General features: G+C 38.4%; 2 protein-coding genes across 2 annotated transcripts; both read right to left on the bottom strand.

Annotated features, from left to right (window-relative positions):
* Window positions 1-5,873: 5,873 nt before the first annotated feature.
* Gng11 (G protein subunit gamma 11) lies at window positions 5,874-10,383 on the bottom strand. The gene is made up of 2 exons (XM_028779169.1): window positions 9,892-10,383; window positions 5,874-6,277 (listed from the first exon to the last, which is right to left on the bottom strand). The coding sequence occupies exons 1-2, from the start codon at window positions 9,985-9,987 to the stop codon at window positions 6,152-6,154; spliced, it is 222 nt and encodes a 73-aa protein (XP_028635002.1). The 5' UTR covers window positions 9,988-10,383; the 3' UTR covers window positions 5,874-6,151.
* A 6,932-nt stretch (window positions 10,384-17,315) lies between these two features.
* Gngt1 (G protein subunit gamma transducin 1) lies at window positions 17,316-20,680 on the bottom strand. Its single transcript, XM_028779177.1, has 3 exons — window positions 20,548-20,680; window positions 20,343-20,445; window positions 17,316-17,736 (listed from the first exon to the last, which is right to left on the bottom strand). The coding sequence occupies exons 2-3, from the start codon at window positions 20,436-20,438 to the stop codon at window positions 17,608-17,610; spliced, it is 225 nt and encodes a 74-aa protein (XP_028635010.1). The 5' UTR covers window positions 20,439-20,445; window positions 20,548-20,680; the 3' UTR covers window positions 17,316-17,607.
* Between the last annotated feature and the right edge of the window lie 1,624 nt (window positions 20,681-22,304).

Genomic DNA, 22,304 nt, shown 5'->3' with positions numbered 1-22,304 from the left:
CTCCTCCTCCTCCTCCTCCTTCTCCTCCTCCTCCTCCTCCTCTCCCTTCTTCTTATGACATGATTTAAAGAAAGAGTTTGTTTGGGCTTACAGGTCCATGGGTTGCAGTGTAGGCATACCAATTAAAGGCTGGTCAAATGCTCAGTGAATGCTCACTCAGCTCCCTTCTCCTTTATACTCTGTCTAGGATTCAAGCTCAGAGACTGCTACAAGCCACATCTGGGTGGCTCTTCCCATGACAATGAACATCCTCTGGTTAATGCTTCACACAGATGCCCACAGATATATTTCCATAGTCATTCCATAGCTTATTAATTTTGTGGTTAAGATTAACCATCACAAAAACCCCCAGATTAACCATCACACCACCATACTGAAAAATCTAAATATTGAGAGATATTAATTCATTGACTCGCATTTGCACATATACTCCAATAATACAAATAAGCAGAACTTAGTATGGTGTTCTTTTAAAGGTTTACAAAAAAAAGAAAACAAAAAATCTAGTCTGGATATTGATAATTAAAGAACAAGCCATCCATGATAGTATGTTCTGCATCAATACAGAACTCCAGTCATCAAAGGAAGCATTTAATTAAAAGTGGATGTTAAACTTTTATCAGGCAGTCACAGAACTATACCAGGTATCAGAATTTTCTTCTCTTGGATTAAAATACATGTAAGTTTTTGCTATTTTAAAATACTCAAGGAAGCAAGACCAAACTTCTTATTTTCCTACATAATATAAGAACTGAGGAAGTTTGAGTGAATTTATCCTTGCTATGGAATCGTTAATATATACTTATATGCAGTCTGGTTACTTCTATAGAAAATTGATACTGGATACAGGCAAATAGCTATAAGCATCAAGCCATGAGCGCTTTAATGGGCTTAACATTTCTAGTCACAGCCCAGGGAATTAGACTCATTCATTTCCAAATGAAGATTGAAATCTATCATTTAGCATTTTCTGTCTCAGACTGCAAGAGTAGGCTGAAGGGAGACACGCTAAAGCCCATAGTTACTTTGACTAAGCAAAGCCAAGTTATTGCAAATGAGAGTTTGATCTCTTTGTAGAAGAGCTTTTGTGGCACCTATAAACAGCTCTCTAGGGGTGGCTGACTACTCCTTAATAATTGGCGATTTTCAAGAAAATCTTTATAGGCAATCTACATAATTTATGTAGCTTTAATCAGATAACTTCTGTTGTTAAAATGAGAAATTGTATTATTCAACAAGTGAGCAAAAGCTATTTGATGTATAATTAGAGTTCATCACTGTCAAAGTAATTTAGAGTAGTGAATTTTTTTATGAAAGCCGAATTCATGCAATTGGTACAGACTAAAATTACTATAATTGTATTAGGCTGTGATTATGGAAATCCAATGAGCCAACCAACCAAGACAACTAAAATGAGACACTTTAAAACATTACATCAAGCACCAAGGTCAAACTTTTCTAGGCTGTAGTAACCAGTTATAGCTATGCTGGAAAACACATCAGAAGATCAGTTACTTAATAGGAGAGATGGATCAGTGGTTAAGAGCCGTTTTTACTCTCTCAAAGGATCCAGGTTCAGTTTCCAGCACCGAGACAAAGACTTAAAGCAATCTATTACTCTTGGGGAATCCAATGCTTTTTTTTCTGGTTCCTTGGACAACAAGGCATTCACATAGTGCACATAAGTGCATGCAGGCAAAATCCTCATATACATTAGTAAATGTAAGTATTTAAAGTATTTTTTCCTTGTTTCTTAGTTTAAAGCTACTTGATTACAACATGTCCTAATGTATATTTCTATAGCATTGTTCTATATGTGCTTTTAGGAACTTTCATTTACTATCCTTTTCTCTCTCTGATTTGTCAGATCTACACTTTTCACTCTGTTTCTACCATTCGGAAATACCAATTTAGTCCTTCATTATTATCTTATGAGTTTGTTTCTTATTCATCTTCTGAAGTTCAACATGAGGAAGACCTGTCTTTAAGCCCACTGCTTCCATCCTATCTTCTCTATACTACCATTGAGATTACCCCAGGAGACTGACATGTTACAGAGTCTATGAAGGACTTTCCTATAGTTTTTACTATTTAGCTGAAATTGGCTCACTTTTTGCCCCTTTCACCTTCTTCTTCTTCTTTTTTTTTTTAGACATCAAGAGACTTTATAACTGATGTTAAAACTTTATCATCGTGGTGTTTGCTTTACAAATTTTTGTTTGTTTTTTTGACACAGGGTTTCTCTGTGTAGCCCTGAATGTCCTAGAACTGTACACATGGATCAGGCTGTTCTTGAACGCACAGATACCTACCTGCCTCTGTTGGGATTGAAGTGTCATCACCTGGCATCCTTTATAGTTCTTATTGAGTGATTCTAACATTTGACCTCATTGTTATTGACAGTGGTTGATGATTTTATTACAATCAAATTATGGATTTGTTGAGACTCTTATGACAAAGATTTTAAGGACATTTTAGATTTTCTGAAACAACTCTGTTGTTCTTGTTCTATTTCCCTAAGCAGTCACCCCGTCAAGGTTTTTATCTAGTTGCATGAATTTGGTGCATGACAATTTGGATTTCAGCCCTCTGATGATGCTAATCACATCTGCACAGGTGCACTGGTGCTGCTGAGTATTCTTCTTGGTGTCATGTGAGAAGGAGTGAGAGATACTAGCATCAGATCTAAGTTTTTTTTTAATCAGTTTCCTGGGATACAAAATAAATAAATTTTTATGTAGCTAAATAGAATTTTACGTTTTCACCTATTTTTATTTTGATTTGGCATATGCCTAAATGGGTACGTATAATTTATGAAAATTTTCTCTACTCAGGGATTATCAATAGTTATAGGTCTTAATGAAATGTTTAACCTTTTCTCATCATATGTTTACATTATTTTTAAACAGTGATTTTAAAGTTATATTTCTCAATTTTAAATTAACTTGTTGACTAATTCATAGAACTAATCTTATCACAGCAATTTAATATGATATTGAAATGGCTGGTTTCTGCAGCCAAACATTTAAATAAAGATTAGAAAGAGAAAAAACTAATTATCACTACATAAAAACCACAGGGAATCTACAAACCTCTTTTCTTAACTAACAAAGCATGCCCATATGGTTGTCTATATCCTCTTTATGTAGCAGAGGCTGGCCTTAAACTCCTAATCCTCTTGCTATTACCTCCCCAAATCCTGGGATTTGAGAATACACCATTTGCATATTCTGGTAGAAAGTATGTGTGGTCATTTTGTATCTATGTTCTTGTCCAAGCTCTATGTTCAAGATTTGAAAACAAGTAGAAACCATGTGAGGCTTCTCTCTCCCCGCTCCTGCTGTGCAGTGAAGAGAGCAGAGCCCTGACAACACACACATAAGAGTACAGGAATAAGAAACAAACACATAGATAGTACTAGTGAACTAGGACAAAAATGCAAAAGCTATTTAAAGAAGGATTGATAGCCTTTTCAGTAAAAGGTGCTGGAGCAGGGAGTGATTCTCACAGCAATCTGTAAATAAGGGAGACCTCTATCGAAACAATACAACTTACTTGAGAACTGACTCAAAATGACTTAGAGACTTCTAACACAAACTTTTAGAAACCATGAAGGAAAAAGTATATAAGGCTAGGAACACGCCTATAATTTTTAGACGTGACACCAAAAGTATGATTCATAAGAAGAGAAATTAATAAATTGTCATGAATCCATAGATTTTTGAGACTCACTCAATGCATAAAGCATAGCAACCATTTGGGGTCTAATGCTGATTGATTACACAATCATACAGTTGAAAGGAACTGAACGCATGATTTAAGTTCTACTTAATAAATTTTCACTTGCTAAATGTTCTTCTATAACATATTCAAATAAGCATTTTTTCATATCTTCCCATTGCAAGTTATCATTTATCACTTTAAACACATGATACTGTGCTTCTCTGATGGCTAAGTTACCAAGGTGAAGCAGAACAAAAACATATTGAGTAAAAACACCTACAAGCTTGGGTATTTACTGAGAAAACAGAAGCTGGCTAACTTCTAATCTGCTTATATGATTGAAAGAGAAATAGGATATAAAATGTAGAATGTAGAACTCTCATGGATGGGTAGCTGGATGCATGGGTGGGAACACAGGATCCCGCTTGTTATGCACTACTATGAGAGTAGTTAAGTAAAGCTTTTGTTTTGACCTTCATAAACGATTATTGGTTATGTAGTATGACTAATCAGAATACGTTTTCTTCCTTATGCAAAAAGAAAATGTGATAGACAACTATGAAAAAAATTAACCAGCTTATTAGAGTAAAACTTAGTAAGCACTAAGATACCAAAAGCATATGGCACATTAAATGCTAAGTATCAAAAGCAGAATCATACCCTAATTATTAGGTTGCTCCATGGTGCTTGGAAGAAATATGTCCTGACTACTCTTAAACCCACCCCACAGTAGATGGTGCTTTGAGCTAAAATTATCCCGGGGCTCTCAGTAACCCCAGCTGATGTCATCACTTGGAAAATGGCAGGAAACAGTCCCTGCATTAAGTCTTATACAATTACTTTTTCAAAAGCCTGAGTATCCTGTTCCTTTGTAGACAGGGGAAAAAACAGATTTCCCAAGTGAGGAGGCTGACGGACTTCAGGAAGCTGTTGGAGGCACAGGCCCTCTGACTTGGCTTGGAAAGAAAACCTGAAAACCTAACCCAGAGAAAAGATGCACTGGAGGAGAAGCATAGGCTTTAGGAGCCACAGTTAATACTATAAAGCAAGTTAGTAACTAGATCTAGTTGAATCAGAACCTATTTGTAAATATTTTATTCCACTTTTGTTCCAAATCTCTAGCAAGCCCTGAAGAAGACAGGGGGGGAACAAAAAAGCTTTTTCTGGAGGAAGAAATATCTCTTTCATTGCTGTCTTGGTCACAGGTGCCTTCATAGAGGACTTCATCAGGAATTGTATCTGGGCTGTTCTACATCCTGCCTAAAACTACAGAAGGTTACCTCATCACAGAAAGTGGAGCCTTGATTGGAAGGGGGGGCTTGTAATGTACAGCAACAATGGAGGAGGAACAGAGGACATGGTGAGCTTCCACAATGACAGGAAAACATTCCAATGATCTTTTAAAATTAGTCAAAATTCACGGTAGCTTTTGGAGGCGATAAAAGAAGACAAGGGAAGAGAAGGAGGAGGAGAAAGGAGATGGAGAAGAAGGAGGAGGAAGAGGAGGAAGAGGAAGAGGAGGAGGAAGAGGAGGAGGAAGAGGAGGAGGAAGAGGAGGAGGAAGAGGAGGAGGAGGGAGGAAGAGGAGGGAGGCATGCTTAACTGTGCCTACAATGGGCTTTTGGAGTGGGCTCAAAAATATTCAAACATCTTCCCAGAGGCCACAGGACTAGAGAGGAGCCATCCTCAGACCTGGAGAGAACAAAAAATTCATTTCTAGGTCAACAAAAGCTGGCCCTGGCATCCAGGCTTGGCTACCTAAGCACTTCGGAGATGAGGGTTCTCTTTTCCAGTTCACAGACTTATACCATTCTCAAGGACACCGCTGCAGGGATATTTTGAACTAAATCATCACAAACCAGGGAAGTGCTAATGTAGACTTGGTTTGGCAAAGTTCCTGACTCACCGCCTGACTCCTGTTAATGTCATTAGGGATTCTACCCGCTGGGTTCCCTAATAGTTGAAGTTAGATCAAACACATTCCATAAGTCAGAATTCGGCATTGTAAACACATGAATCAGGGAGAGTTGGATTGGAAAACATGTCATTATATTCCTAATCTTAAGATATAAATACCCAAACACTAGACAGAGTTTAGAAGGAAACTCGAGAGTTAATGAATGAAAAGTATTGTCTTAAGTCATCACCACTGATTCTTCCAAGATAAAACTTTATTGGAGACAGCAAGCAGTATACTGAAAGGGGGAGACATGCCTTCAGATGCTCTCCTCTGAGGGGGTGTGGGGAGCCATGGTGAGAAGCAGATATGTTTCATAATAAACTAGTTGGAGAATGTTTATATGACAGTCTTTTTCTCGATTTCATTTTTCTCAATTCTTCAACACACACTTTGGCTTCATTTGGTAAAAATGAAACAAAAGAAGAATCTGTCCCAACTGAGAACAGAGTTTCCCTCCCCCAGAGTTACTTAGGAAATGACACAGCTGCCCTTCTCTTTGAAGGGATTCTTGTCTTCTGGAATTCCCTTTACCAGAGGATCCTCTCCAGAACGTTCTTCAATGTAGTTCTTTATTTCCTCAGAACATTTAGACACCTGGAATATAGAGGAAGGAGATCAAAAGAAATAAATTATGTCCAGGAAATTGAACATTGCCACTGTTTTTTTTTGTGAGATTCATACAGTTTCATAAACCATACTTTAAAAAATATACCTTCTTACTCTAAGATCGTTATTCTATTCTATTTACATATGTCGCATAATCTACAAGAAAAACATTGTTCAAGAAACAAATGTTTCAAAGTCATTGTATTAATAGTTCACCCATAAAGTTTTCTTATTCATGCTTGTCCCATGATTTCCTTTCTCTATAAAATGCAAATATAACAAATCTACCAAGTTCAAATTCTCTGCGTAACAGGCAGCTATTAGGCAGTCCCAGGTGTCAGGGGTTGTGTCCCACCACATGTCTTACAGAAGGGAGCATGCCATACTCCAGAGCTCCATGAAGTCACAGTGACATCCATAGAAGCGGCAAGGAAAGGCTGACAAGGGATGTTAGATCTGTCTATCCACCCCACTCTGAGTCGTGCCTCAAAATTCCTTTGATTTGAATGAAACAAGCTTCCCTAGAGGCTTAGCAGGGTAACCCGAGACTCTGGAGTTTAGGGAATCTGCTTCAACTTTCTTCTCATGGGACAGGATTGAATCATCTCTCTAGAAAGTATCTTTGAGGGCCAAGTTGCAGATTTAAGGTTTTTTGGTTTGTTTGTTTGTTTGTTTGTTTGTTTTAAAGAGAAAAAATTGGAAGTGAAAAGCAAGGCTGAGTGTCTTCATAAGGGTCTGTTTTGCAAGTAGTATGTTTGAAGTAAAAGTTGATGAGACTGATGAAACATAGCCTTTGAGGGAACCTCTCTAAACATGATTCCATATGTATCTCCGAAGACGCACTGTTATTTATAAACACACACAGATACCACAGTGTTAACACATTTTGCATAATTATGAAACATAAACTGGTAATTAAAAAGTGACATTCAAATATAAACAGAAATTAGAATCTCATTGCTTCATTATTTCCTTCCTGTACATGAAAGTACTGTTTGCATGGCAGTGTGTAGAATCCACTGACCCAAAATTTAAAACTAGGTCAAACAGTTACAGGAATTCAAATGTGATAATACATACTATCATTCCAAGAATCTAACTATTGCTGGCATTTATAGTGTGTATGTTCTAAGGGAGTTCTCAGTGCGGTGCTGATAAGCAAGTGTTAAAATCCAGAGTCTGCTGTTCCAGTGAAACACCTGGGTACCATTCAAGTCCCCACTCTCCTTACAGAGGCTCTTTCACTGGGGTTCTGAAAAGATCCGTAATCTCCAAAAGTGGGTAATTGCTCCTTCTATGACTGAGAGGACACATCTGACCAACAATTAATTAGCTGCAGCCAGACATAACCTGTGTAATTGTCTGCATGCTGTGAGCAGAGCACAGAGCTCAGGTGTTAACAAAGGATTGACAGCCTGACCTGGAGGGTGCAGGGAGTGGGGGTGGGGCAAACTACTGAAGTACATGCCTTATGGTTCTCGGTGGCTTTAAGTGAGGAACTGGTTATCTTCTCTGGAACTGAGGGATTTTTCTTTTTACAAGTGAGGGGTTGAGTGGAATCCAAACACCACAGTGCTTGTAACCCTCTAGACTTCATACCGAAAATAAAATGTCTGGGGACGGTAAGGAAGTCCATGATCCTCTTTGTGTCCAGGAAGAATCACTCTGAATCTTTCTGTCTTCCTATCCGACACCTAGCGTTTTTGGGAAACCTGTGATGTAAGGTGTACTCCAGGGCTTCGGTGGCTCATGGGAAAACTATAAACAAGGATGCTTGATTTTTACATTGACACACCCAGAAGGCTGCCTGATGTCCACTTTGGAACTTGTCCTTTCCTTTACCCTGTGAATTCTACACAATGATGCCAAATATTCAGACATTCCAGCTTTGCAAAGGCGAAGTATTATTTCAGCACATACCATACACCATGCTGTTTAATGTGCAATCCCTCTGGCTGACACTGGCCAAACTCCGGGCTTTGTCATCAGCCAAAACAGCCCCCCCCCCAAGAAACAACATTATCCTCTGGTCCTATCAGCTGGCTTATTCCTCTAATCACATGACTTCTTAAAGTTACAGGAAAAAATAGGATATTCCACTGCAAAAACTAGGAAGAGTATGAATTTGTATGACGCAAAGGGCTACATTAGAGGGGAAAATGCATAAAAATGAAAAACTCAAAAACTTACAGCATTTCCCAGTAACCAATGAGGAGTATTAAGTCTTATCATGAATGTGTTTGGAGCCTGTTGTATCATTTCTATTCCTTCAATTTTTTTTCAAATATTAAAGTATGAATAGAAGGTAAAAGTCAAAGAGCCCTGGGTGTGGCTCAGAGGTGACCACATACTCAGTGACCGGAGTTTGAGCCCTAGTAACCCAAACTATTAAAGATAACGTCAGTCCATAGGGAAAGGCTGGAAGAAGCTGAGGAGGGCGACCTCATAGGAACACCAGCTGTCTCAGCTAATGAGGACCCCTGAGATCTCTCAGATACTGAGCTATACTAGTTGGTACGAGCCCCCCATCCCCACCCCTGCCCCGACACATATACATGTAGAGGACTGCCTGATCTGGCCTCAGTGAGAGAGGATTGCCTAACCCCCAAGAGACTTGAGGTCCCAGGGAGTAGGAAGGCCTGGCTGTTTGGGGGGATGAGATGTGGAACTGTGGGAGGAGGGCAGACCAACAGGGATGGGGTAAAGACAGGACTGCAATAAAGTAAAAGTAATAATAATAATAATAATAATAATAATAAAGTAACATCAGTCCAAATTTTTCTTGCTCTGGAGAAAAGAATCCTTCTCTTCAAAGTGAACAAAGTATCCAAAAGCCTTTTTCTAAACTACAGGTTGCTTGAGAGAGTGGCAAAAGAAGATTAATGTAATGAAGGCTCCTACTCCCAGGGGAAAAAAAAAGAAGTAAAAATTCCAAGTTTTCCATGGAGTTTCAGTGAAGACTTCTTAGTATTTTCTCATTGACTGGTCAGGGTGGCCTGGAACTCCTGACCCTTCTGTCTCCACCTCTTAAGTGACCGAGAGTTATAGGCATGCACCACCACACCCAGTATGTAATTAATAATTAATTAATTAATTAATTAATTAGTTATTTTAGTTTGCAGCCATATGCCATACAGTATAAATAGAGTTGCATGTTTATAAGTAAATACAGGAAACATTTTACACATTTACAAGACAAATTGGAAACTGCATACAATTTGCAAAGAACAGAAACTCTGGCAGTTTGTTCTCAAGTCCCAGTGGACTCAGCTAAAGTTGTTGGGAGATTTTAAGATGTGGTATTAGAAAAACTCTCTCATGCATCATCCTTTCCATAATGGAAGCTAGCTGCCCTTTTCGGGATTTGTTTGTCTCTCCTGTGTAGGACTCTGTCTTAATCACTTTTGGCTTTATATTCCTTCTTAGTTTCTGGCTCTTCTCACCTTTGGCGATTTCCCCACATCATCTAGCAGCTGCCAGCCTCAATCAGAGCCCCCTTAATGAGAAGCTCCCAGAAAGATTTCCCCACCACCACCACCATCGTTTAATCCTGACCTTGGTGCATTTCTGAGAGGGAATTCTGGAATAGCCAGTCACCTTACCTGTTGTCTCTGCAACTTCACTTCTTTGCGAAGTTGCTCAACCTCCATCTTCAGCTTTTCCTTTTCCGGCAGATCTTCGATGTGAAGGGCAGGCATCTTTGCCCCAGAACTGGGCCCAGAAGTCACTTGTGCAAGGGAGTCACTGGAAGCGCCTAGAACTGGGACGCTTCCCCAAATATCCGCGGGTCCAGGCTACCCCCCCCCCCTTACGCAGGACGTGACTGGCTGGACACCGAACCGCAGCTCCCAGCTCCCCGGGGGCTCGGCTTCCTGCCCAAGCCTGCTCCCGATGGCCTTTCCCAGACTCCAAGCAACCTCAGGACGGCTTCTCCAGGCCCTACCAGCCCTGTAGCCAGGCAGCCTGCTGAGGGTTAAGTATGAGACATCCTCCTGGCTGCTCTGGGCAGGCTGCAGACCCTGCTGGACCAGGTCTCAACACTGGGCAGGGCTGGCGTAGGACCCTTGCCACGCCCGGGGGAGTTGCTGGGCTGGAGACAAAAGTTTTACTTTTGTTCCTTTAGTGTGTGTGTGTGTGTGTCCAACTTACATCCGGGTTTTGTTTAAAGCCAGGAAAAGGACACTACTCAGCAGGAAATAACTAACGGTCCTTCATCTCTCCAAGTTTTAAAAATACACAGCATATAACTTTTCCATATACGTAGTGGGGAAAAGTGGATATTTGGAGGGGGGTCGGGGGGCAGAGAAGAGTAATGTGGGACCTATCTAGGTCTCAGAAGTATACACTAGAATTGTGTTGACACATTCCACGGGGTTTCCTAAAAGCTCAAAAGGCCTTTCACACAAATATGTTTGGAGGAAAGAAGTGGTTTGAGATGCGGGTGTTTCCTGTCGTTAAATGGTCATCTGCATTCTCAATAATAGAGTTTTCACTTTTGGGGAAGGAAGACGTTTTGTAACTCTGGGAGGATAAGAGGACACCACAAGAGAAGTCCTCAAAACAGAGCCTCAAAACCTCCTCCTACAGTTTCTTCCATCCTCACAAGGCTTGGGAATTATCCTCTATCTGAAGGGGCAGTTTTCTAACTTTTTAAAGTTTTGAATTCCTGGCGGGCTTCCTTTCCTGGATATAAGCAGCAGAGTCACTTAGAAGAGCTTTCCCTACATTCTGGGAGGTATGGTTCACAGAGTGCAGCCTTGGATCATCTAGAAAGTGTCTACTGGGAAATATTTAAGCAGGCAATGTCAACCTTCAATGGTTCCCTTGGTAATAGTGCTCAAAGACGAGATGTAAAATATAATGTCTATATAGGAAACCTGCCCTTGCAGTACAGCACTCTCCATTCTTCCCAGAGACAACCTCCCAACTCACAGTTAAATTTGGAAGAAGAGTGGAGCCATTAACTGAATATTTCAGGGTACCCGACCTTAGATACCATCATTGTTTAGTAAGCACAAGCTTTGTGCAGTTTCTCACCAGGCTCTGCTGACTGTCCTCACTGAATATATTAAGATGAAAAGGACAATGGGCTATTTAATGAGTGCTGTTTGGTAGTCCTTCCAACTCTTCCCCGAACCATCATAGAGAAAGTCACTTCAAGTTATGTAAGTTTTGTTTTCCAATTTTAAAATTATGAAGTCAGGGAAGGGAGTGAGCTGCTGGGGTTTGTGGTGTCTCTAAGAGTATCTAAATATGCTCAATCCTTTTCACAAAGGATGTGTTTAGGCACTCCACTTTCTGTATTTGAAATACCAGAATCTTGCAGGTTTAGAGTTAGACTGTCTGGCGAAGTTTGGCTTGTTAGTGAACTGTCAAGACAAACTCACATCTGTCTGAAGAGCCCACTCGTTTTAAATTCCCTGTTTCTTAACTTTAAAAAGTTGGCTAAAAATAGCTTAAGTAAGCTACTGAAAGAAACTTAGTTGTATGTGGGCTAAAGTAAAAAGATCCTATACCAAAATTAAGTACATTGGCAAAGAAAATTAAGGTACCTATGTCTGCCTTAAATGATAGACTAATTTGACTGGTAAATCTCTTCTTGTTAATCCGCTAGTTGCATGCAGGGATACATATTTGTAAATCTATATTGATTCATGAGGATTTTCCTCAGCATATGAGACTTAAAATTTATGTATTAACCTCTGTTTTTGCTTTCATTCTCAGAAAATTCGCTGCATATCTTTTTGAATAAAATATGAAAATGATTTGTTGTTATTTGGTTTTGGGTGGTAAAATGATTATGTAACTTTAAAAAATACTGGAGGGATCTATAGGTACCTAACTTTTAAGTCCTGAGTTCCCCTTCCAGAGAGGATTCCCAGTGAGCGGCTTCTCAAGTCTCCTTGTACAGACGCTCTATCACCAGTGTTCTAAAGGCGTTCCATTTGCTTTAATGCTTTTCTTTCTGTTCCTGCTACTGCTCTTGTTCTGAGGACTCAGTGTTTCATACATGCTAAGCAAGAACTGAATCACCTATACAGCACTCAGAGTAAGTAAACTTTTAAAAAGTATATTTTGTCAAAAAAGAATTAAGTTTGTACTGGCTGATTCAACTGTGGCTACAACTTTATACCGTGCATTATTCCATGAGAAGACTATTTACAGGGTAGTTTGACCATGATATTTAAGTCATACCATAAGGAAACTACAGGTGTAGACAGAATAGACTTTTGTTAAGCATCTCACAGCCTTCTGGCCAAAATCTATAGTAATCTTCTTAATAAATGAAGAAAAATGGTAGGGAGATGATGCTACTGGTGAAAGTGTCTGCCCCTCAAAACCTGAGGACTTCACTTCAGATCCCTAATAAGCTTGTAAAGTAGTGGAGCTTGTTAATAATCCAGGGCTACAAGTTGAGGATTGGGACAAGCTGATGGTGGAGCTTCCTGGCCAAATAGTAAGTCTAGCCAGTTGAGGAGTTCTGGGTTCTGTTTAAGAATCCATCCCAAAAAAGCGAAGTGGATGTATGCTTGTGCGGTAGTGGATTAGTGGTACCAGTGTTGTGAGGTTGATGTACGTTTGTGCCATAGTAGTGCCAGTGTTTTGAGGTTGATGTACGTTTGTGCAGTAGTGGTACCAGCATTGGGGAGTGACCAAGTGCTTGTACTGAAGGCTGTCTCCACAAGAGGAAAATCGTTCTAGGTAGTATAAATCTGTTTTAACAAAACTGTTGTCGTTGGCAAGGTCATAGTCTTTGAGGGTAACTTAATAATATTACTTAGCTAAACTGGTCTACAGTCAAACAGCCTTCCCCCCAAAAAAAAGACATTTATATTCATAGGCAAATGCTACTCTCAGTCTTGATCAGATGATCTACTTTCCAGTGAATGACAGTGAATGCAAAGACTCATGGCTGCTCAAGAATTTGAAAATAAGTGAAGCCTAACTTCTTAGTCCTAAGAAAGACATCTATGCTGTCCTCTCAAAGGCATGGGAAGTGTGGACAATGTGGTGTGAAAGGAATGTAATGGGGGGATGGCTGCAAACATCAACTTTTGGTCGGGCGCAATAATAAACTTACAGTAGGTGCTGATTTCTGTACTGAGGCTACACAAGAATGAGTCTGTTGGTTGTCTAACATGGATGGGGGAGTGGCTTCAGGAACGCTACTGGGGAACTATTGGCTACTGATCGATTTGGGGAAGATAGTTACTATTTCAGTTCTCTCCCCACTGGTAATCCCTCGAGGCTTCAGGTCACAGTCCATACTTGTGAGCTGACAGATGGCCCTGATTAAAGTCCATGGGTCACAAAAAGAAACAAAATGACTTGAATTTGAAAAGGGACTTGGGAGTTGAGTGTCAGTAACATGAGAAAGAAATGAGGTAGTGTGTGGATAAAGTAATCAGAACGTACTACATACATGTACAAACTATCAAAAAACTATCTCAATAAAATATCAAAATACAGTGAAGATGAATAGTAGATGCCTGGTGTTGATGTCTGGTCTCTACATACTTTTACAAAAAAACATATACTACACACTACACACACACACACACACACACACACACACACACACATTCTCTCACACATACACAGCCACACACACAGACAGAAAAGCAACCATTTGCACATTTAAACTACAAAAAATACATGATCTTGAAATTAAATTTAAAAAATTTTCCATTTTCTTCAAAATTATTTTTCCAATTTATCAAGTTTATTGCTAAAAATCATGCAAAGGAAGTTCTTTGTAAAAACACCAAAAGAAATTATGTTGTAGTAAAAAAAAATGCTAACTTGAATACTTGAAACAGTATTCTGACCTTATGTTATCATGTGTGTTAAAAAAAATAAAAATTAAAAGAATAAAAACCACATTTTTTTCTGCTTCTCTTTTATAGAAAAAAATAAACTAGGTCACATTCCAAAATCTGCCTTCTGGAATCATAAAAACAAATGATAGTTGGATAGATTATTTTAAAAAGGTATTTTAGCACATGTTTGTTTTACTCTGGATTCATTTGATATTTATTGGACTTTGATTTAAAAAAAGAGCAATCCCAGGAAAACTTCCTTTTTTTTTTTTTTTTTTGGTTTTTTTTTGGGTTTCTCTGTGTAGTCCTGGCTGTCCTGGAAGTCACTCTGTAGACCAGGCTGGCCTCGAACTCAGAAATCTGCCTACCTCTGCCTCCCAAGTACTGGGATTAAAGGCATGCGCCACCACCTCCAGGCCCCAGGAAAACCTCTAGAATTGTATGCTCATTAAAGTTTAGCCATTTGCATGAGCTTCCTGTTTTAGACATAGATGCCTTCAAGTCACAGAATGACCGGAATCTGATCTTCTAAACACCTCCATAGCGATTTGTAACTTGCTAGAGCAACCAGTTTCCTTCCTCAACATTGTTCATGTAAAACTTTAAGACCCTATCACAGATGATAATTCTGACTATTAAAGTTAACCAGTTTTCACATATCTTCGAATGGATGGAGCTTAAGATCAGAATTTTCAAAAAATTGACTAAAATCAACTCAATCCAAATAAAACTACTGCTATTTTCCCCTCCCCTTTCTGCTACTCTTCCGAGTCTTCATCCTTCTTCCTCCTCTTCACTCTCCATCTTCTCCGCCTTTTACTATGAACTCACCTACATGCTTGTACCTCAAAGCGTATGTGATTCATGTTGTATGTTCCATAATTACTCATTCTTACTAACATGTCACCAGGCTTTGTTGAAGAGCCAAATTGTGAGACATTTTAGGAGAGTATGCTGTTCTTTGTTTTTTTTGTTTTGCTTTTGACTGTATTAGCCAATTCTCCTGAACCAAGTAACCCCTGGCTCTGAGATGAGAGTTTTTAAAGAAAACAAAGTCACTGTCAGCTGCAGCTGTGCTGTCTGGGGGACAACATCAGATTCATTTCCTTCTTTCTGGATATCTTTCTCTGCTGTTCTCTCCCTTTGAGTTCTTCCTTACTGAGAATGCAACAATATGTACTAGTAAAAAACTTAACCTAGTTATCATAAGAATTCTGCCTTGTCCAATACAAAGATATGGCAAGTATGTGCTTTTGTCAAGTGCTCTTAGTTGAACTAAATATTAATGAGGTCAGTCTAATTCTAGTAACAATTTGCATTAGGTTAGGCTGTTACAAACTTGGGGAAATTATAATATATAGTATTTAATTGAAGACTCTAAAATTATATTTCAGAGTAAAGTAATATTAAATGACTTCAGAGGTAATAAATATGATCGTGACGGAGTAAAAGAAATTGTCTCAGAAAAGATAGCTTTCAAGGGGCTGAAACGAAATGGGGAGACATTTCAGGTGCGACAATCACATGACCAGATTTCAATGGGAAGATTAGGATACCCTGACAACTATTCTTATCTGTACAGAAATTCTACAGGAATTACAACAGTGCATGTTATTAAGCCTTCTATGTGACTAAGAGCTAAGAGATTACAAAACTCAAATAAAGATCACCCTTGGTTCATTCTATACGTTTCAAAATGACATTTCAAAGAGTTGGATTTGCTTTTCCAAAATTCTCAATACAGGGAAGAGCTGAGGTTTTAACTTAGAACCATCAGACTTCAACATCTGTATCAAGTTGTAGGATACAAACTAGAGATATTCATTTAGAGTATGCTTTGTCTGTTGCCGAATGTCCTAATAAAGAATTTGCATTTCCTTAGGAAAAAAAATATGGAACACTAACTTGCAGGTGGAAAAACTCTAGAGAGAGAAAATAATGCATAATTATAAATAATAATATGTAGCAGTACAATGGGTGGTGATGTTGTCATGGAGGAACAGAAAGTGAGGAAGATGGGTGGAAATGCTGGGGTTGGTGGGGTGATGGGCTTTTGTCCATCTAAATAAGAGAAAAGTAATTTCTCTGTAGGAAAAATTGATGAGATTGCATAATTTACCCTGCAGTCTTTATGACATAAAATTTCTCAAATGAAGACACACAGAAAAGGACGTAGCTATCCTCAGTCCATGATCCTGAGCCCTGACCTCAGATGTCTGCCAAACGTCCTGAGTCTATAGTTTGCCTGTTTGGGAAAAATTGGGTTGGGTTGAGTATTTCCTGTGATCTAGTAGAAGATCTGACATTCAGACTGTCCACCAGAACCAATAGATAAGACACAGTTTGCTTTCTGTCTCCAAAGGATGACCGTCACTTTCTCTTGTGGTATTCTGATGACTGAAGCACTCAAAATTCACTGTCCATGTGAGGTAGCAATAAGGAGATGATGATAATAAAATGCTTTGCTTTGTGTAATTACACCTGTCATGTCTCACAGAAGCAGAGACAAGGTGGTTGCAACTCTTGTTCCTGTGGCCCACCCTCAGTATGGTATGCACTGTGCCAGTGAGACCTTTATAGGAATGAAACGGAAAGGATTATAATGGATAACATTTTGCAAGTGTCTTTCTAGTTCTTTTTCCAGTTACTGATAGTTCATAGCTAACAGATACTGCATCTCACCCTGTGTCAGACAACACATGCTGAGTGTTTTGGCTATAGCCAGAACCAATATTATCTTCATCTTCATAGAGAAGGAACTATGCTTTAGGAAGAAGCATGAAATAACCAAAGTCTGTTAAGCAGGAAAATGACAAAGGCAGACTTCTCTGTCTCCAAACCCTGTGCTCCTAACCTATTCGGTTGTTGGTTAAATTCACTGTGTTCTGTGACCGCAGACTGAACTCTTAATCCAATTGGCACTCTGGGAAAAAGTTACATCATTAGTGACAGATAGAAGTTAGTAAGAATGTTCATGAGGCTATGTTAACAATAGCCTTATTGATTAGGGTGAGGAAAAAAAGAAACAACTGATAAAGTTTCAAGAATTAATATATATATTATATATAATGTACAATATATATAATATGCAAATATATATGTATATATATAATTTTTGCCAAGATGGATCATCTGTGTATGAAAACAATAGATTTCACTACTCCTGTGAGCAAGTGAAATATTGAGAATAAAGTATGTTTAACTCTAAAAGTTCAAGAATAGTATTATTAATATTGAAAGGAAAATAAGTATAAAACTACCCAGGCAATTAAGAATACACTGATTCTAAAGCAGGATTCATCAGTATCACAGTTAATTATTTGTTAAACCTTATGTGAAATACTTCATGAAAGGCATGAGTGTACATATTATTGCATGCTCATTTTTATTAAAATTTAAAGTTTATAAAGTTAAACAACATATACAAGTTTAATTATATAGGAGAACAGTTTGCATTATCATTAAAATTCTAGAATTCTAAGAAAACTTCTCCCCTGCCTATGAAATTACACAGCCTCCTTTGAGCTCCTTGAAGGGATTTTTGTCCTCTGGAACCCCCTTCACTAGAGGGTCTTCTCCAGATCTTTCTTCAATATAATCTCTTACTTCTTCACAACATTTGGAAACCTTTAAAGAAAGGAGACAGAGATAACTCATTTGTTTTAAAACAGAAGTCTGCAGACGGTAGAAATGTATTTATTATAATACATTTCTATGTTGCAGCTTTTTAAGACGATTCTATCTGCTTTCTGACAGTGCATACGTATTTTCCAGAGTAGAAAAAAAATCATTCTCACAATTCCCTTCTAAATGTCTCCAGAGGATAGATGCTGGCCCTTAGGCTAACAATTCCTAGTGGGCTTTTCCTCTAGCTTTTTCAAGGAAACACAAGTGAGGGATTTCTCCAAAGTTAAGTCTCCCTTCTCTTTCTATGTGTTCAGTGTGAAGATCTATGAGAGAGAACACTTGCTAAGTTCCTGGCTCATTCTTAGTGTCAGATTCGCAGAAGTACAGACACACAGCTTTAAATTCAACCACAGTGGCTGTTCATAACAGTGTATGGCATATGCTCCAAGGGGTCACTGACTTTGGCTATTTTGTTAGTATAGCCCAGGCATCTAGAACAGAGCCTGTGCTGAATTCATGCTCAGTAAGCTGATGTGTGCTGAAGTGGGCATTCATTTATAGCTTTATAATTATGATTTAGAAAACAACCAGGCTTCAGTGCTGTATCTATGTAAGAAATATGCACATGTATGTATTCAAAAGAGTTCAAATTATTCATGGCTTTTAGCTTCATTTTATATTCAGTTGATGCCTTTTATGACAGAAACGTAGATCTGTATTTTTGACAACGCAGTGACCAATTTGTAAGTTTTGTAAATAATTTAGTGATTTTTTCCATAAAACTGTATATCATATACACATTCATGTACATGCGTATTCATGCACAAATATATATGTACACTTTAAATTCTAGCCTTAAAAATAGTCCCAATCTAATGATACCAGGAGATGAAGCCTTTGACAGCTGCTTTCACCCTGAGGGTTAGCTCGTGATCATCATTAGCACTGAGATGGAAGGGTCATCACAACAGTCTTTCCTTCATCTGTTTTTACCATGTAAGGACACACTGAGAAGGAACTACCTGGTAACGAGGGCGCATGCCCTGGACTTGGATGAGCACAGTCCCCGGACTGTAGGGAATAACTTCAAAATGATTTACTGCTTGTGCAAAGGCGTGCAATCTGTTCTAACCTCTTACCGCTGCAAGAATAGACTGATACAAGGAGTGTGTGTGTGTGTGTGTGTGTGTGTGTGTGTGTGTGTGTGTGTGTGTGAATCTACTGCAAAAAAATCTGTATTGGAAGAGGTAGGAAAAAAAAGGAAGAAAAAAACAGGAGGGGGAAGATAACACAGGACAGAGAAGAGAGTAAGGTTTACAGTATAATACTGTTTAAACATGCAAAAGCAATAATATTCTGAACAGTAGAAGAGATGAGTGGTGGTGCTGTATGCCATGTTTACCCCAAATAAAAACTCCAAGGTGACTAATAAACCTGAAAATACCCACATTGCTGACCAAAGGATACTCATCAGTACAATAAGGACTTTAGCCTGTCTATTTTGTGTTCTATTGTGCTGATTGAAGATTTGAGTTTATCTTTATATCGAAACAAGTTTTATCTATGTGGAAAGAGTGGCATGACAATTGGAGGCAATTATAAAAAAACTAAAATCTTAAATGTATTTGCTTAGAAGTAAGTTTTGAGCAATGCATAACAAGAATATCAACTCTTTTTACTCAGTTCTCATAAGGATGCATATACATTCATATGTAGACACACACTCACATTATATATGTGTGTGTGTGTGTGTATGTGTGTTTATATATATATTTATTTATATGTATATATACATATATATAAATATGTATAAATACATATATATTTATATACATATACATATATATGTATATATTTATGAGAATGATATGCTATTATCATTCATGGAGAAGTTTTTGTTCTGCTTTTCTAAAATGAAGTGAACTTACCTAACACACATCTCTATACTTTTTGAGATTCAGTCACTGTTTGGTGAAAGCTTTCTGTTCCCTTTTCTTTTTTATTCTGTTTAATGCCAAGACTCTGGGTTACTATTCTCAAGAACGATCAGATGATTTTAGGAAAAACCAGTGAGCTGTTGTGGCTGAAATCATCTTTATTTGCAAAGGAAGACTAGAATGTATTTATTTGCATCTCACCAGGGCAGGGCTGGAGAGTATGAGGTTGTACTTCTAAATACATAAACAACATCAAAATATTATATAAAATGAAGAATATCTCAACTTATAAGAACAAAACCAAAATGTCTCAGTGCCTTGTTTCATTTGAGTGCTTAGGTAAAACACCATCTTTGTTTCAAAATTTCCCCTATTTTCTTCTTCTTAGTCTTTCTATAAAGGTATAAAACATTTCTTAGCTCAGTGGTCATACAAAAACAGGCAAAGAGCCGCACTTGTACAGGGAAAAATAGCTTTCTAACACTTGGGCTTAGAATCTAACTCATGAAACAAATTTAATTATTACCTTTCTTCTACTCTGATTCTGTTTTCCACTAAGAATTTACTTTTAGATACACTGATCTGCTCCAGTATACGCTACAAAAATTGGGAGGTTTGAGTGTTTGCCACGTTGTCTCTTCCAGTGAATTTGAGAGGTCACCCACTTACCATCATTCTTTCCAATGTCACTTCCTTCTTGAGTTGGTCTACCTCCATCTTCAGCTTGTCCTTTTCTGTCAGGTCCTCGATGTTGATCACTGGCATCTTCTGTCTGTGATAAAGATAAAGTGTAAGTATATACATCTGACCTATGTACACATGCGCGCACACACACACAACCCACAGATAGCCCATCCCTCTGCTCTGTACTTACCAGGGAAGGTGTTTTTTTGTTTTCTTTCCAATTGTCTATGATAACCAGTCCCTTGTGAGCAAGCTCTCTGAACACTGCTCATACCACATGCCAGGCTCAGGATTTTAAAGCTTCTTCATAATCTCCTCTAATGTGATTAAACTAATATCTCTCTTCCAACACCTGCCAGGAGATTTGAGGGGATGGGACTGTTTAGTCAGTGTGTAATATAAAGTAGCAATGCCCCTCTTTCTTCTGGCCTTTTGCAGCATGAACTTCTGGGTTTTCAACTCTCCTCTCTAGTGTCAAAGCCATCCGCCAACGAATCAATGCCATTTAGTTCTGCCAGAGGTTATTTGGAGGACTGCCCATTAATCCTCAAATTGCTGGAGTATTTAATCTGGTATTAAAAGAGAACTATTTATAAAGAGTACCGTTATTAAATATATCATAGAGAATGGATTGAAATGTGAACCAATGAAGCTGACTATAGTAAGTAAACTTCAGAAATAAGCTGTTATACAATTTAGAACTGTCATTCAACAATATCTAGGATTTATAGGTAAACGCTGTGGTGCATTGAAGAAAGGGTGTTGAGCAGCTATAACTTGCTAAAAGAAGCTTATTGATCCTGATCTACCTATGTAACTTTTGTGAGAAGAATGGCCTTGTCTAGCATCTTCCTCTTATGTAGACACACAGATAATGGAGAAGACAGTTTGGTGGCTGTTGGTGTGCCCGAAATTGCTTGACAGACATATTGTTATACTTAAATGACATCGTGTCTATTCTCTGACTCTCTCCTTTTCTGCTTTGCATCTGTAATTTAATTTTCATATGGAAATATTTTGATGAAACGTGGACTATTCAGATCACACACTATTTCAGGCAATATATCATTGTACATTTACAGGAAAACACTCTGTTAAGCAATATCACGGCAATTACCATTTATGTATGTGTTGTTTTCATGTCCAAATCATTTGCGGAAATATTGTATGCTTCCTAGACTTAAGATACCCCATGCTTCTCGAGAAAGAAGTAATTCATGTATTTCTTATAGAAATTCTGCATATGCAACACAGACCTAAATGGTGCAACCAACGTGGGCTAGAGGAGCCCACTGTTACCCGTGGGTTTTGCTTTTCCCACTCTGCTCTTTAAGAAGTGATACAACAAAACAGAACCAGTTCTGTCTGATGTTTAGCAGGTAGAAGCCCAGGCTCTGTTTTATTCTCATCCTCCCTCTCCTCTTCATAGTGCCTGTAAAATTTCACACACGTTTTATGACTTCTTACCCGCTGATGGTAACGTTTGTGCAAATTTTTCCACACTGGCTATAGCACCACAGTATATATGTGATACAATTATTCTACTTTGTTCTCTGACCATCTTACAATGATGCAATGCTTGTGCAGAGTTCAAACGCCCATAATCACACAATGACGGACTGCTTCCAATATAAATGCTCATCCTTGGGTCTGATGTGCATTCTACTCCCACACACTTCTTTTAAATCAATATAAAGGAGTGAGTTGTTTCTTCATACTCAAGAATGTAGTTGAAAATTGATAACAGATATCAGGAAATCCTTCTTCATTCCTCAGAGTCTAAGCTTTCAGGTTAGGCCAAAGCCCAAAAAGGTCAAATAATGACTAGTGCTCATAGCTATGGGGATAGAGGACCACACTCCAGTTAAGAAGATGCTTGTTCCTTTTCCTCATCTTCCATCATGTGCCATCAAAGGCTGCAAGATGCAAAGGCAAAGCAGAGAGAAG

Source organism: Grammomys surdaster, unplaced genomic scaffold (genome assembly GCF_004785775.1).
Source record: "Grammomys surdaster isolate TR1022 unplaced genomic scaffold, NIH_TR_1.0 345, whole genome shotgun sequence".
NCBI lineage: Eukaryota > Metazoa > Chordata > Mammalia > Rodentia > Muridae > Grammomys > Grammomys surdaster.
Note: the sequence above shows the minus strand (reverse complement) of the source record. Positions and strands in the feature narration are given on the sequence as shown.

Bases quoted from the DNA above. Each gene is read 5' to 3' on its own strand.
- Gng11 (XM_028779169.1), bottom strand. From the start codon at position 9,987: ATGCCTGCCCTTCACATCGAAGATCTGCCGGAAAAGGAAAAGCTGAAG. The intron at 6,278-9,891 runs GTAAGGTGACTG...TCTATATTCCAG, and splicing joins TGAAGTTGCAGAGACAACAG to GTGTCTAAATGTTCTGAGGA.
- Gngt1 (XM_028779177.1), bottom strand. From the start codon at position 20,438: ATGCCAGTGATCAACATCGAGGACCTGACAGAAAAGGACAAGCTGAAG. The intron at 17,737-20,342 runs GTAAGTGGGTGA...CTTTCTTTAAAG, and splicing joins TGACATTGGAAAGAATGATG to GTTTCCAAATGTTGTGAAGA.